The following is a 15,580-nucleotide window of genomic DNA, read 5'->3' as shown; positions in this document are numbered from 1 at the left end:
ATTTCAACAACATATCCAAAGTTTCCTACCAAGAAAACTACAAATATTACGCATAGACTCTAGCCGAAAGAAAAATTCTCAATAAATTTGAAATCAGCACACAAAAAGAGACATTTGCATATCAAGATTTAGAAGAGAAATTGAATTGGCTTGATAAGCAGGTCTGTCTCATCTTACGACCATTTTGCATGAAGTGGCATTCAGTTGGTGTCTAGGTAGACTTGCATGTCTAGACACCTGTCTGTCCATACATCAATACAAAGGCAGTTTCCGTTGATATGTAAAATTCGGTGCTTAACTGCAACAAGTTACAACTAATCATTCTAGAACTCTGTGTCCAGGATCTCAAGTTCTAAAAATCAAGAAGCCTCTTTTACATCATATTTATCATCTGCGCTTACGAATGGCTGTCACATGCATGTCTGACTGAACTTCCATGCTGAAGCAAGTGCATGGCCAGACATAAATACCTAGGCATAGAAGTCCTGGCAGACTTGTATGGGAAAGCCACTTCGTTTCACATTTCACGCTTACTAATTACCAATACTTACCAATTATACATACATAGAGTATAGAGTGATATACAGTATAGATGTACAGTATATCTTAGGCAGCACAATTTTGCTGCCTAAGTAAAGAACGACATTGGCATAATGTACTATTTATTATTTATTTTTGTTTGGTTCTAGATCAGGACACTTCACATCGAAAGAGGTGTCGTAGAAACTTCGAAAAGGGCTCATTCAATCAGAAGTTGAAAGGGCTATTGCCCTTTTTAATAGTCGAAAATGACTGGAAGGCAACCAATCCCCCACGTCCATCATTTCCCCGAACGCATCAAGTCAAAATTCTGAGATAGCTATTTTGTTCAATGTAGTTTAAAAGTCCGGGAATTAAGTCTTTGAGGATTACACCCCCCACAGCCCTCAGGGAAAGGGTTGTAAATTATACCCCGGGGCATGTAAGGTTTTTATAAGAAAAAGGGTGGTCATAAAGCTTCGGAGGAGACTAATTGGATTGGTAATCAGAAGTTCTAGGGTCCTTTTTAAGAGTCAAAGTGATCGGAGGGCAAATAACACCCTCCCCCCACACCTCGTGTTTTCTCGAAATGCATCTAACAGAAATTTTGAGATAACCATTTTATTCAAAATAGTCCAACTATCATATAACAAGACTTTTGGGGTTGAAAAAAACAACAAAAAAACCAAGAGCCAGGAAGCAAGGGTTGTAAGTTATGCCCCAGGGACATTTAACATTTTTATGGAAGGGATGGTTGTGTAAAGCTGGATGAAAATTGGAAGTTCTAGTTCCCTTTTAGGCGTCAAAAATGATGGAGGGCAACCAGCCCCCCCCCCCGACTAGCCCTCTTTTAACCAAACAAATCTGATTAAAATTGTGAGATGGCGAATATGTTCAAAGCAGTCCAAAGAACATATAACAATGCCTCTAGGTTGATACCCCCCCCCCAATGACCTGGGGTTAGGGTTGTAAGTCATGCCTAGGGGGGATATAAGGTTTTATGAAATACGTGGCCGTATAAACTTCAGATGTGCCTCATTTGATTTGAAATTGGAAGTTATAGTGCCCTTTTTAAATGTCAAAAGCGATTTGAGAACAACCAGCCCCCCCTCCACGAACATCATTTCCCCAAAGACATCCAATCAAAATTTGGAGATAGCAATTTTGTTCACCTTAGTTGAAGACACCTCCATCCCCACAGCTCTCAGGGCAAGGGTTGTATGTTATGCCCTGGGGGCATATGAGGTTTTTATAGAAAGGATGGTCGTATATACGTCAGGGAACTCATTGGATTGGTAGTCAGAATTTCTAGTGCTCTTTTTAAGAGTTAAAGTAATCAAAGGGCAGCTAACCCCCCCCCCCCCCACACACACACACACGTCGTTTTTTCCTCAATTATAGACAATAGAAATTTCGAGATATCCGTTTTATTAAAAACAGACAGTAGTTCATACAACAAGGCGTTTGAGATTGCAACATAAAAACTTCCCGAGGCTGGGGGCGGGGGTGTTAAATTATACCGTCAGGGAAATTAGGATTTTTATGGAAGGGATGGCTGTTTAACTTCAGAGGAGGCTCACTTGGTTGAAAATTGGAAGCTCTAATTCCCTTTTAACAGTTAAAAGAGATGGAGAGTAACTGCCCCCCCCCCCAGACAACCCCTCTTTTCACAAAACGCATCTTATTGAAATTATGAGAGCGATTTTGTTCAAAATAGTTCAAAGAACATATAACAACGCCTCTAGGATTGAAACAGCCCCCGTGTGCCCTGGGGATAGGGTTGTAAGTTATGTCCTGGGGCACATAAGGTTTTATGGATTGGGCGATCGTATAAACTTCAGATTGGGCTCACTTGATTAGAAATGGGATATTATAGTGCCCTTTTTAAGAGTCAAAAGTGATTTGAGAGCAACCGCCCCTGCCCCCCCCCACCACACACACATACACCCATTACAACAATACACACACACATACAACAATTTTACTCATTGTAGTTGAAGCGTCCGGGAATTATGTCTGTGAGGAAGACATCCCCCCCCCCCCCACAGCTCTCAGGGCAAGGGTTGTAAGTCATGCCCCGGGGGGAAATAAGGTTTTTATAGAAAGAGTGGTCGTATACGCTTTGAAGGGGACTCATTGAATTGGTAATCAGAAGTTCTAGTGCCATTTTTAAGCGTCAAAGAAATGCGCAGCTACCCCCCACACACGTCGTGTTTCTCGAGAAGCATTCAATAGTTATTTTGAGACAGTTCTTTTATTCAAAATGGTCCAAAGATCATTTGACAAGGCTTTTGGGGTTGATACAAACCACCAGAGCCTGGGGGCGATGGTTGTAAATTATGCCCCTGGGGCATTTATGGCTCTTACGGAAGGGACGGTTGTTTAAACTTTAGAGGTGGCTTATGTGGTTGAAATTGGAATTTCTAGTTCCCTTTCAAAGTTGATGGAAGTTAACTAGCCCCCCCCCCCCAACTACCCATCTTTTCATCAAACGCATCTGATTGAAATTATGCGATGTCAATTTTGCTTAAGATAGTCCAAAGATCATGTAACAAGGCTTTTGGGGTTGATATAAACCACCAGAGCCCTGGGGCAAGGGCTTTGATTTATGCCCTGGGGACATATAAGGTTTTTATGGAATGGGTAGTCGTAAATAAAATCAGATGGGTCTAATTTAATTTGAAATTGGAAGTTATAGTGCCATTTTTAAGAGTCAAAGTAATTTGAGAGCCCCCTTCCCCCTTCACACCCATCATTTCCCAAAAAAAACATCCAGACAAAGTTTTGAGACATCAATTTTTTTTCACCACTATTGAAAGGTTCAGTAATTATACGTTTGGGGAAGTCCCCCCCCCCTCCCAAGGCCTCAGAGGAAGGGCTGTAAGATAGGCAATTGGTTCATTGTTTACATATAGCATATGTTATTGAGAAAAGGTATGCATGTTTGACTTCTAGTTTCTTAATACACGAAGGGCATTACAGGGTTTGACCGGAAAGTAATAGGACTGATTTTCTTCCGCCGTGACTGTACTTCGGAGCGAGCACGCGACGACTGGATTTGGTAGAGGGCGTTCCTAGCTAATGAACGAGCGGCTAGTCAGTTGTCTCCGATCACCTGGAGAGTCAGGACAGGCATTTTTGCGTGACATTGTTTCTGTTTCTGGTGCAAGCCAAAAATGCAGCGTTCGTTAGAGCAGTGGTACGCGATTGAATTCTGTGTGAAAATCTGTAACAGAGATGTATGATATGATCAAGCAGACTTACCCAGATGTTGCTTTAGCAAGAAGTGGTGTGTTTTGGAGACACCAGGTTTTTTTTTGGAGGGCCGGGAAGATGTCGCCGATGAAAACAGTGCTGGAAGACTTTCGACTTCGACAAACACCGACAATGTGACTCGTGTGCGCAAAGTTTTGAACCCAGACCGTCGACTAAGTATTCCTTTAATTGCCCAAATGTCAAATTTAACAAAATCTGTCGTTCGTGACAATATGACGGTGCATTTGAACATGCACAAGGTGTGCGCAAAGATGGTCCCAAAAGTGCTCACTAACGACCAGGAATTGTGGCGAATGGAAGTGTGCCAAGAAAATTTGAACATGTGTGAAAGTGACCCCAATTTTTTAATAACGTAATGCCAGGTGACAAGTCCTGGATCTTTGAGCATGATCCTGAGATAAAGAGGCAATCTTCTGAGTGGCACACATCGGCATCTCCTGGGCCAAAAAAGGCAAGAATGAGCAAATCCAAAGTGAAAACGATGCTCATTGTCTTTTTTGACATCAAAGGCATCGTCAACCATGAGTTTGACCCTCCTGGACAAACTGTCAACGTCAAGTTTTATGTGGAAGCGCTCAAAAGACTCAAACAAACGGTCACTCGGGTCCGACAAAACCTCAAAGCCGAAAGGAAGTTGCACCACGACAACGCCCCAGCTCACACGTTGTTGTTAGGTAGTTGTCATACGTGTGGTCAGGTAGTTGTTAACAACTACCTGACCAAGGCCGACATCCCAACGCTTCCACAGCCTCTTTACAGCCCGGATGAGGCCTCCCGGACTTTTTAATGTTTCCTCGCCTGAAAAAGCTGATGAAAGACAAGCATTTTGAGGCGACAGAGGGGATCCAAGCAGCATGCACCGCGGCTCTCAAGGCTATTCCGGAGAATATATACCATGACGCCTTAAATGCTTGGAAATAACGCTGGCAGCGCTGCATTGACGCAGAAGGAGCCTATTTTGAAAGTTTTTAAAGAATTGTAACGATTAGCTCAATAAATGTTTTTAAATCGACTCAGTCCTATTACTTTTCGGACAAACCCTGTAAGATGAGTCTTTCAGGGAATGTTGAGGGGAGAGTTGAACTAAACAATCAAAACATGTCGCGTGTATATGGGTAGTCAAAAGCGTATAACTCAGGAATGACTGAGTATATTAATTTGGAACTTTTAAGGAAATGATAAGGGAGACGATCAATTGACCAAAAAGGCCATATTAGCAAGCTACTACTACTAAAAATACTACTGCTTCTTCTACTGCTACCGCAACTAGTATTACTGCTACCACTACTATCACTAAAACTACTACATCTGTAGCGATTACTACTAAGGCTGAGGATATTGTCAGAAACATGTGAAGAAACAATGAGGGGAAAGTTGCAGTAAATATAAACATACTTTTTGTATACAGATTACTAATATGGGTGTATCAACAATATTTTGGAACGGCTTATCGTATCAAGAGGAAGCTTCAGGGGCCATCATGAATGGGATATTCAGTTGAGCAAAAGGCAAGGCCGTACCCAGAGGGGGGGGGGGCTAGGGGGGATTGAACCCCTCCCGAAATATATTTTTTACTCTTAAAAACGTAACAAAAATGAATAAAAACAAATTTTGTATGCGTTTTTTGGTGTTTTTCTGTGAACCCCCCCCCCCGAAAAAAAATCATTGAGTAAAACCCCCTCCGAAAAAAAAATCTTGGGTACGGCCTTGCCAAAAGGCAAAATGTACCTGCTATTAATGGTATTAATACTGCTGCTACTACTGTTACTATTAATAATAATACACTGTCACTGCTGCTTCTGTTCCTACTACTACCCACTACTAGTATGAAACTAGTACAATTAAGGCTAAACGCATGGTGGTGAAAATTTGACAGAATATTGAGGGGAGATTTGAACCAAATCAAAACAAACTATGCACATGCAGATTGTCAAAAGGGGTTGTCTCAAGGGTGGATTTGGGTATTAAGTTAGAACTTTCAGAGAGGATACTTAAAGGGGAAGATCAATTGACAAAAATGTAATATATACGTTTTACTACTAACAGTAATGCCACTGCTACTTTTACTAATACTACTACTGCTACTAAGCTACTCCAAATACTACTTCAATTGCAAAAACTTGTAAGGCGTAGAGTATTAAGGTGAAGAGGGCGTCAAAGGGGTGTCAAAAGCGCACATCAACAATATTTTAGGAGCGGCTTACCGTGTCAAGGTGAAACTTCCGGATATGAACATGCTACTACCGCTATTAATACTGCTGCTAATGAAACACTAACACTGCAACTACTTTTACCACCACCGAAACTACTGTGATAATAGGACTATTAAAGCTAAGTCTATGAAGGTAAAATTTGAGAGTATTGATGTCAAATTCAAACTAACAAAAGACACTATGTGCATTTAGATTGTCAAAATAGCATATCTACAGAATTGATTTGGGAACGAAGCTGGGACTCTCAGAGAATGCTTAAAGGGGAAGATCAATAGACTAAAATGCAATATGTGCACACTGCTACTAATACTACTGCTATAGTTACGTTTACTAGTTCTACTACTACTATTACTATTGCCCCAACTACTACTTCTATCGCAACTACATGTAAGGTTAATACGACCGTTTAGACGACCCCCACTCCATTACCTTTATATGTAAGGTAATACGACCCCCATTCCATGGTTATCAGCTGTCAGAGAACCCTGCAGAAGTTCTCTTATATACTAATATGCTTCCAATAAGTAGCCAAATTTCACAGGCTCGTAGAATTTGGTTGGTAAAATTAAATTTAACAAATATTACAAATTCAGAATCACCATTAAAAGGCAATTCTTTGATACATATATTATTGTCAAATTTTCTTTTCGGTTTTCAGAGTTTGGTTACTATCCGCAGCAGTCACTCCTTACTTACAATTTGCTAGCACGAACTGCCTCCATATTATCAGCTTAAATTCAAATTAAGCATATTTTCAGATTAATGACGATCTGAGGCAAGCGATGATCTCCTTGACGTCAATACTGAGACAGGTAGCGGTATCATTGGTGGATAAAGGCAACTTCCAGCTCAAACTGTTTCTGTGTCCCACCCTTGCTTTATGGCAAGGTGGAATGTTCTCCAAAATCATAGGAGCACTTACTTTCAAACCTTTGAGGTTGGTTCAAAATAATTATACTTCCAAAAAGTTTTTTTTTTTTTTTTATTATGGACCTGAAGTCCTTCAGACCAATCTCAGGGGATTTCACCCAAATCTTTCCATAGTCTAGAGGGTGACTTCAAACAGAGTTAAGAAACTATGGGATATTGTCGCCATAAGGACAAAAAATATTATTTTACGCACGAATATGGTAAGACAAAAATTTCCAGAAAAAAGCAATTAGAACAGAGAGAAAACATTCTGTTCTATTATCTATTCTTTAATAGAAAGAACAGAAAAGACGACAATCACGACGGATGTAGACTACCTGGCTCAACCTGGCTCACTACCTGTCTGTTCATAGTTGAAAACCAGGATTTTCTAGTTTTTCTTTTAGGTATTAGGAAATATTACGAATTCACGAATTCGTGCGCAAAGTTTTACAGTGTTTCCAAACCGAGACGTGAAGAACATTATGTGGAAACTAATTCGGTGAATTTGATAAAGCTTTTCACACTTAAGAATCCAAAGATATTGCAAAACTTGCAAATAATCATCTAGGACATGTTTTGAGTTTTCCATTACGCAATATTTCATGTTTATCCTACATGGGTGTGTCTAATTGTTAACTATATATCAAGCCAATCTAGTTGGGGTGATATTTTGATATAAATCGTTTTGTTAAACTTGAATGTTTAATTTGTCTTTTCTTGGTTTCTATAGCAAAAAATTACTTTATTATTTGTACTGTATATGATACATGTTCAGTAATAAAAGCGATAATACGGAATAAATATTCGGAAGGGTAAATATAACAAAATAGGATAATTTGTCACCAACTAATAATTTGAATCGTTGAACAATTTTAATATTAATATATTAATTAATTAATAATAATTAATAATTAATATTATAGTATATAACAATATTAATTAATATTAATTTAATTTTAATAAGTTAATGAGCAGTTCATATTTTTATCTATTCCATGATAAATACTCTCATTTTCAATTATTATTTGTTAACAAGATATTAGAGTTAGCCTACATTTTTACATAACTTTACTCATACATTTACTGGGTTTTTATCCAGTTCACTGCCAACTAATGGTTGTGTTCTCCTTCTACTACAGCTATCAGGAAACTCATACTTTCTAGAGCTCAATCATCGATTCTTTCTGTTGATTTTATGCTGTGTTTCACGCACGTTATTTATTTTTAAACTTGGCGCCCGCGAGTGTAAAAAAATGAAGATCTTTTTCATTAAAAATTGAATTTCCAGTTGTTCCTAATGTTTTAAGAGGTATATGGTTGTGTAAGCTTCCACTTAACCAATTTAAAGAATCAGAGTTTATTTCTAGTATCCTTGACCCTTTAAATTCATAAATAAAACTTACTTTCAGATTCAGGAAGACTGGAGGCGAGCGACGAACTTGTTGACGTCAATGTTGACACAGATGGCGGTCTCATGGGTGGATAAAGTCCACTAGTAGCTCTAGCCGCTTCTGTGTGCGCCACCCATGCCCCTGGATCAATGGGTCGAACTGGTTCAGCTGATCGAGGTATAGTAAAATATCCTTTGGGGTTTGGATCCCAAAATTTAGCTACTACAAGCTTGATTGGTCTACAAAAAAATTGATTAGGTAAAAAATCTTATGGTGACTATGAACATTAAAAGGCTAAAATGGTTAACTTGAATCCTTTTGCTATTCTACACTTTTAAGCTCAAACGTCTTACCCTAAGAAACACTAGTTTTTTTAAGAGTGCATTAAAGTGATTGACACGAAGTGATCGATAAATTGATAAAATGATTGATAAAAGCGAAAAAAACAAGTTCTTTTTTCAATAGAATTACTCAAACAGTATACCAAGAGTTGATATTGATGAAACACCACTTTTAACCTAGACCGAATGGAGTAGTACTTCGGTCCAGTAAAATATCCTTAGTGGCTTATATCTCAAAATTTAGCTACAACAAGTTTGATTGGTCTACAAAACATTGATTACATAGAAGTCTCTACGGTGACTACGAATCATAAAAGGTTAAAATGACTAAGTTAGATCCTTTTGCTATGCTGCCCTATTAAGCTCAATGAAAATTCAAGCTAAACCTTATTTGACAATACTTCAGAAATTTGAAATACTAAGGAAATTCTGTCCTGCTAATTTTATTATTAAAGTATTTGAGGCTACCTTTGTGGACGCTTAGTTCATATGTTAGCTTCATAATAAAGTAATAGAAGGCCGTTCGAAAAACAGACCGACATTTTAATGCAGGGCTGTCGCACAAGTGGTCAGCCATCCTGCAGTTTTTAAGAAAGCTCTCTTTTTCCAGTATTGTGTGTTGCATATTCAGTCTCTTTTCTTTATTTGGAGGGTGTAAAGTGGGAGGCTTTGAATAGATTTGGATGGAGGAGGAGCGTGCGTAGATGTGTTGACCTCAAGCGGCTTGGAGCTGCAGTGAGTTATTAGTAGTAGTAGTGTATAATGTTGTACTTCGTTTTTTATTGCTTTTTGTAATGACGGGTAATAATAATATGTAAAAGGTAAATAAGTAGTAAATTAATAAATAAATAAATACTTAAATAAATAATATATCAAAATACTGATAAAAATACATTACAAAATAAAATGAAAAATAAATAATTTAAATTAATATAATTACATATTTAAAATCATAAATTATAAAGCATTATAAAACTAAAAATAAATAAAAATATTAAGATAGTAGTATCTTAAAAAATATAAACTTTTTTTTAGAGAGCATGTTAGAGTGATCAACACAACAAAAGCGAATAAACATTTTTTTTTTTTTTTTTTTTTTTTTTTTTTTTTTTTTTAATGGAATAATCAAAAAACCATACCACGAGTGGATAGTGGAGAATTTTTTTTTAACGTAGACCGAATTGGAGTAGCACTTCTTTTCAGTATATCAAATTTAAACATGATAGGTTTAATTGGGCTACAAAAAAAGTGATTAGGTTAAAATACATAAAAGATGAATTTACGAAAGGGAAAGATGTGCAGAAGTAAGAAGTAATGAACAAACGAAATTAATATAAACCTTTGCAACTAAGAGCAACAGATTTAAGTATGCCTCTCTTTAAGATCATTATAAACTGCGGAAAATAAAGCCTTGTACACATGAACTCCCTTTTCTTGGAGGGAGGAGCGTGGATTTAATGGGGGGGCGTATAAGTCTGTAATGCTGCAAATAAGATGAACTATAAAAAATATATAGGAAATCAATGGAAATATCGTAATATTTATGAAGAGTGAGAATATGCAGTATTTTTCTACTAATATTGAGTACTTGTGTATATTGGCTGGTGCAAGTTTAGTAAATGCACTTCGCTCACACATTTGTATATAATAATAATAATAATAAAAAAAAAAAAAAAAAAAAAAAAAAAAATGCAAAGCCTGAAATTTTGCACTTAAATGAGTTCAGATTAACAAAAAACGCAAATTGTGATTTACAAGACGGCTTTCAAGATTACATTTACCACCTGTCCCCCTGTTATTCTTGATTCTAGCCTATAGTTTTGGGCAAATATAGGAAAATAGATTTTACTTTTATAACAAGGATACGCTTTTTCAATGACATAAATCCTATTTAAAGAGTCAAAATTGAATTTCTAGCATCAAAAATTTATTTCTAGCAGCCCGAGCCACGGTTATATTCGGCGTTTTCAAACCAACATATTTCGCATTGAGTTTCAGTAGTTAAAAAAGAAAAAGATAATGGTATTAGAAATGAAAACAGGATTTCAAGTAAAATATAACCAAAATAAACAAGCTAGCAACCAGCTTAAGTCTCACTAACTGAAACATATTACCAAGAGCTTGGTGAACCAGACTTATTCATCAAGTATGGAACTTGAATTTATTAATTTGACATTTAAATACATAGAGACAAAAGGGCTACCTCAACATCTACAGAGTTGTAACTAAATAGCCCCCCGGTACTTCAACGCAACAAGACCAGGAAAATAAGAAGAGGGCTAAATTGAGTAAGCCGGAAAGCACACAACCCAGAAGAGAAGTAGCATGAACTTACCCAGGTTTTTGAACAACATCCCGTAGTACCCGAACCGCATCGTCATTGGTCATATTTTCGAAGCTGATATCGTTTACTTGAAGAATCATATCACCCGGCTCAATTCTACCGTCTAGTGCTACAGCCCCCCTATAAAAAATAAACAAGGTTACCTTCAAGCAGAGCAAAGAAGACCAAAAAATATATATTCATGAATAAAAATATAATAACAAAGAAATTTATACTTTATTGAACAAGATGTATGTTAATTTTTAACGAAACGTAAGGGGAATGACATGCAGCGTAACGTGAATGACAAGTAACGAACATTATTCTATATAATTCTAGGAATTCTAGGAGCACAATTACTTCTAGGAAGTTCAGATTTAACTGATAAAAATAGCTTATTCGTTCACACAATTCGGAACTACATAGATTATTCAACACCTTGCTCTTTACCGTTTCAATGCTGCTCAAAATGCTTGCTGCTTGATAGCTAATCTGGTACTATATTAAAATAGAAGATCAGGATTATATTTTATTCTTTTCTTTTAAATAAAATTTTAACAATTAAGGTTTCTTACTTAGATCTTATTTAAAAAAGGGCCTTGTGCTCTTTTTTTCATGCCACATGAAATGAACAATAATGAACATTATGTTATAAGACGGACTCAATTCCACCGTTTAGTGCCACCCCCCCCCCCCCCCCTATAAGAAATAAAGAAGGTTACCTTCAACCAGAGTAAAGAAGACCATTTTCATTGCAAAAAATATATATACATGAATAAAAATATAATAAAAAGAAATTTATACTTTATTGAACAAGATGTACGTTAATTTTTTACGAAACGTAAGGGGAATGACATGCAACGTAACATGAATGACAAGTAACGAACATTATTACGCTTTTAACGTAACGTGAATGCCTGGTGCTTGACTTGAAGTTTACATATTGAATATAGATAGGAGCAAATACTGAACTCACATATTTAGGTCTCCCGATTGGGTCTTCGATTAAGAATACGCGAAAGCTTTTGCTTCGGAATGCTGAATGGAAACTTAGAATTATATGATAGTGTGGTTACATCGGAACTTAATCTGGAACGGAAAGTCTTTTCCCTAATATATAATAGTGTGGCTCTCCCGCATATTCTATATTTGACCCCATTTTGGGACATTTTAACTGAATCTGATAGGCAAGTGTTGCGAAAGTGTCATTCTAAGTACGCGAAGTTTTTGCTTCAGGCCCCTCGGTGTCACAAGAATAGGTACATCGGTAACCGTTTCGGTGTTTTGGAACCACTTCAGGCCGGGGATGAAAAGCTCCAGAAACTGAGTAGCTAGTCCTCTTCTCCCTTGGAAGTGCCCATTTTTTTAGTTGCATTATTATTGATAATTTATGTATATCTTTATGACGTGTTTGTTTTGTTTCCCTTCTTTTTCTATTATTGTATTCCATCGTTTTCTTTTTTCTTGTTGATAGATGGGTAATAAAGAACATTCATCTATTCATTGAAATATGTCCACACGAGAAATACCCCACAAGAGGGGCCTCAGGGCCTAAGCTTCCCCCAAACCATAAAATATTCCCAAATTTCTTGGTTCTTCTTATTCAAATTATCAAATAATTTATTAATTATTTAACCAGAAGGACGAGATTTTGTGACAAGCCTACAGCTACAACTTGCACCAAAAGGAAACGATACTAATATAATTGAATTTGTTAGTATCACATCTATCCATTCACCAAGACGGAACTGTTTCTTACATTGATCACAACTTGCTTCAAAATAGGAAAACTTTTCCATGTTTTTTTATGCATTTTCAACATGTTTTTCAATTTAAAAAAAGCTAAGCAAATTTCATAAACCCAATTCGGTAGACAAATCGAGGTTAATCTCAAGTTTCGAATAATAGCAAAATTGCCGTCTTACGTTGAGAAACTAAAATCGTGGGACAGCAGAAAAATAGCATGCCAAAAACTTGCATGGGGAATAATAACCTTAAGCATTGAAACTAATACACTAAACGAAAAACACATTTGCCTATATTTTAAAAACTGGACAACAAAATGACACTAAATACATAAAACAAGAATAAATTCACAAAACAAGAAAACGAAAAACAAAGTTGCCTTTATTCTTAAAACTAAACATCGAAATAACACATATAGTAAACAAGTAAAAGGTAAAGTAAATAATAAATACCATACAGTAGTAACTACAGTAGTAAATAACTACAGTAGTAAATACAGCAGTAACTAATCAGTTACGCGTCGAGGCTACTTCTTTAAAACACCGATACATTTATGTTCAAACTTGAAATTAAATGTCGAAATTTCTTAAATGGTTCTCAAATTAAGATTAAAAAGTCGAAAATAATAAACATAACCTTTTTAAACTCTTTTTCAAAATGGACTATATAAAATAATTTATTTCTCGAGAATCTATGAATATGCCTGAAAATGAGTTGACGCAAAGCGGATTGACCTTTACATAACTTGATCTTTTTAACTCGTTTTCCACAACTCACCTGTTTTTTTTTTTTTTTTTTTTTTTTTTATTAATAATTTATAAATGGGCTTTAAACAGTATCTATTCTATGTAAAGCCCAATCTAATTCGCCCCTTTCAATTTCATTTATATTCATAGATTCTCGAAAAACAAAATCTACTTTTTAGTTAATTTTGAAAACGAGTTAAAAAAAATAAATATTTATGTTCCAATGCTCTTGGGTTTACCCAATTCAGATCTGGCATAGGTTAAAATTTCAAACTAACATACAGTTCAACTCCTAAATTGATCACTTGATAAAAAATAATAAAAACCTCCTTACCCTTTCATAATAGATCCTACATAAATTCCCCCATCACCACCAGTATTACTATGTCCAACAATTGATATGCCTAAAAAACTGACAGTATCCATATTCAACGTAACTGTTATCACATTGACGGACATTGTAGACTCAGTTATGGAAGAAAAAGAGGAGGTCCTTGTCATTGGTGCATGTTTGTGCCGTCTTCGACGTTGTCGTCTATGTCGAGCTGCCGCAGCACGGGAAACACTGGTTTGTTCTGTAAATTAAAAATAAATAATAATGAACAACGCTAAATATCGTGAATATTTTTGAAAAGTAGGAAAAGAAAAGGAAAAGTAGGAAAAGAAAAGGAAAAGTAGGAAACGAAAAGGAAAAGTAGGAAAATATTTTCTGGTGCCTGGGATGCGACCAGTACAAAAAGAAATTCATTTTTTAACATGGTAAGAAGTTCAGGTTGAAGGGTGGTAATAGGCTGAGGGTGGCTGAGGCTGAGGGTGGAAGGTAATAGGGATAAGGTACTATACTAGTTATCGCAATAAAAATATTCGTAAAGATAGAGCCACTGAAAGTTTATTAAAATTCAGGAAAGATTTACCATTGTCCGCCTTATAGTGCCTTACCATTGTAGGGGGCGAAATTTTATAATTTTGATGTGAACACAATACTACCATCAAATCCAAATCGTATGTGTAACTTATAAGTGTGGAAACTGAGGCTAGGGTCGAAAAAAATCACTAACGCTATAAGGCATTTGGCAATTTTTTAGTATAATACTGGGGCACAATTAGTACAATTACAAAACTAATATAGTAATAAGTGACTGATCTTTGTTTCAGAAAAAAAACACAAATGCGAAGCTCAAAAAATGTCAAAACACCAAACACTAGATGGCGCTAGTAATTATTTTTTTTTTACAATGATTTTTTTCGATAAACCAACTACCAGTCTGATAAGATTTTGGATTCTACTGTATACGTTTACTGTTGACAATGAAAAATTGAAAACCATAAAGCATCAGAGACCAAACTTTGATCTTTGGCAACTTTGATCACCTTTTACTCGATTCTTAAAGACACCTCAATGTCATTTTGGATCTTCACACAGTGGGAGACTACATATAGTGAAAGCTGATTCCCCGCATATCGCAGCAGTTTTTAATAAATCATAAATTAAAAATTTCCTCTAGAACATTTTTTGCGGGTATTAGTGGTTCATTGAGGTGCACTATGGTATTGTGTACTATGCACTTATATGTATGTACTTAGCAGGACTGGAGTTTTTGAATAATAAGATTAAATAATTTAGCCAACTTATAAGAGCGGAAACTGGCACCAGTGTCTAAAAAAAAACACCACCTAACATTTTCCGTTTCTTGGCAGTTTTTTAGTGTAACAATTAAGCAAAATTAGTTTAATTCCTATAACTGGCAAAATTACTGGAGTAATAAATGTCTGATCACAGTTTATGAGAAAAACACAACTAAGAAGCTTGAAAAAATTGCAAGAGGTGCCTTACGCTAGATGGTGTTGGTGCAAAAAATTCTAGAGCCCCAACTGCGCTGCCTTGATTGATTAATATGCATTTGAATAATAGAATGTATTTGTTCGTATCTTAATTAATTTCGTTGCAAAAAATTGGAGTTCACAGTGAAAAGTCTAATTAAGAGATATTGAATTATTGAAACGACCCATTTGTTTTAACCAAAACTAGGCCTCCCTGATTGAATGGTACACATCTCCATGATTCAAATTACATTCTTGAAACATAATTCACATTTTTTGTTGCAATTGAAAA

General features: G+C 36.1%; 1 protein-coding gene across 2 annotated transcripts in view; it reads right to left on the bottom strand.

The window, feature by feature from the left end:
* Positions 1–15,580, bottom strand: part of dsh (Segment polarity protein dishevelled) — a 92,296-nt gene that overhangs the window by 24,860 nt on the left and 51,856 nt on the right. For both annotated transcript variants that reach the window (XM_089093220.1, XM_089093221.1), the window contains 3 exons: positions 13,802–14,042; positions 10,988–11,116; positions 8,324–8,550 (listed from right to left, as the gene is read on the bottom strand). In XM_089093220.1, the coding sequence (XP_088949346.1) occupies positions 8,324–8,550; positions 10,988–11,116; positions 13,802–14,042 (597 nt within the window). The remainder of the gene's footprint in view (positions 1–8,323; positions 8,551–10,987; positions 11,117–13,801; positions 14,043–15,580) is intronic.

This window comes from Artemia sp. Qi Xiang Cuo, chromosome 8 (assembly GCF_049724085.1).
Source record: "Artemia sp. Qi Xiang Cuo chromosome 8, ASM4972408v1, whole genome shotgun sequence".
Lineage (NCBI taxonomy): Eukaryota > Metazoa > Arthropoda > Branchiopoda > Anostraca > Artemiidae > Artemia > Artemia sp. Qi Xiang Cuo.
This window is presented reverse-complemented; position numbering and strand designations above follow the sequence as displayed.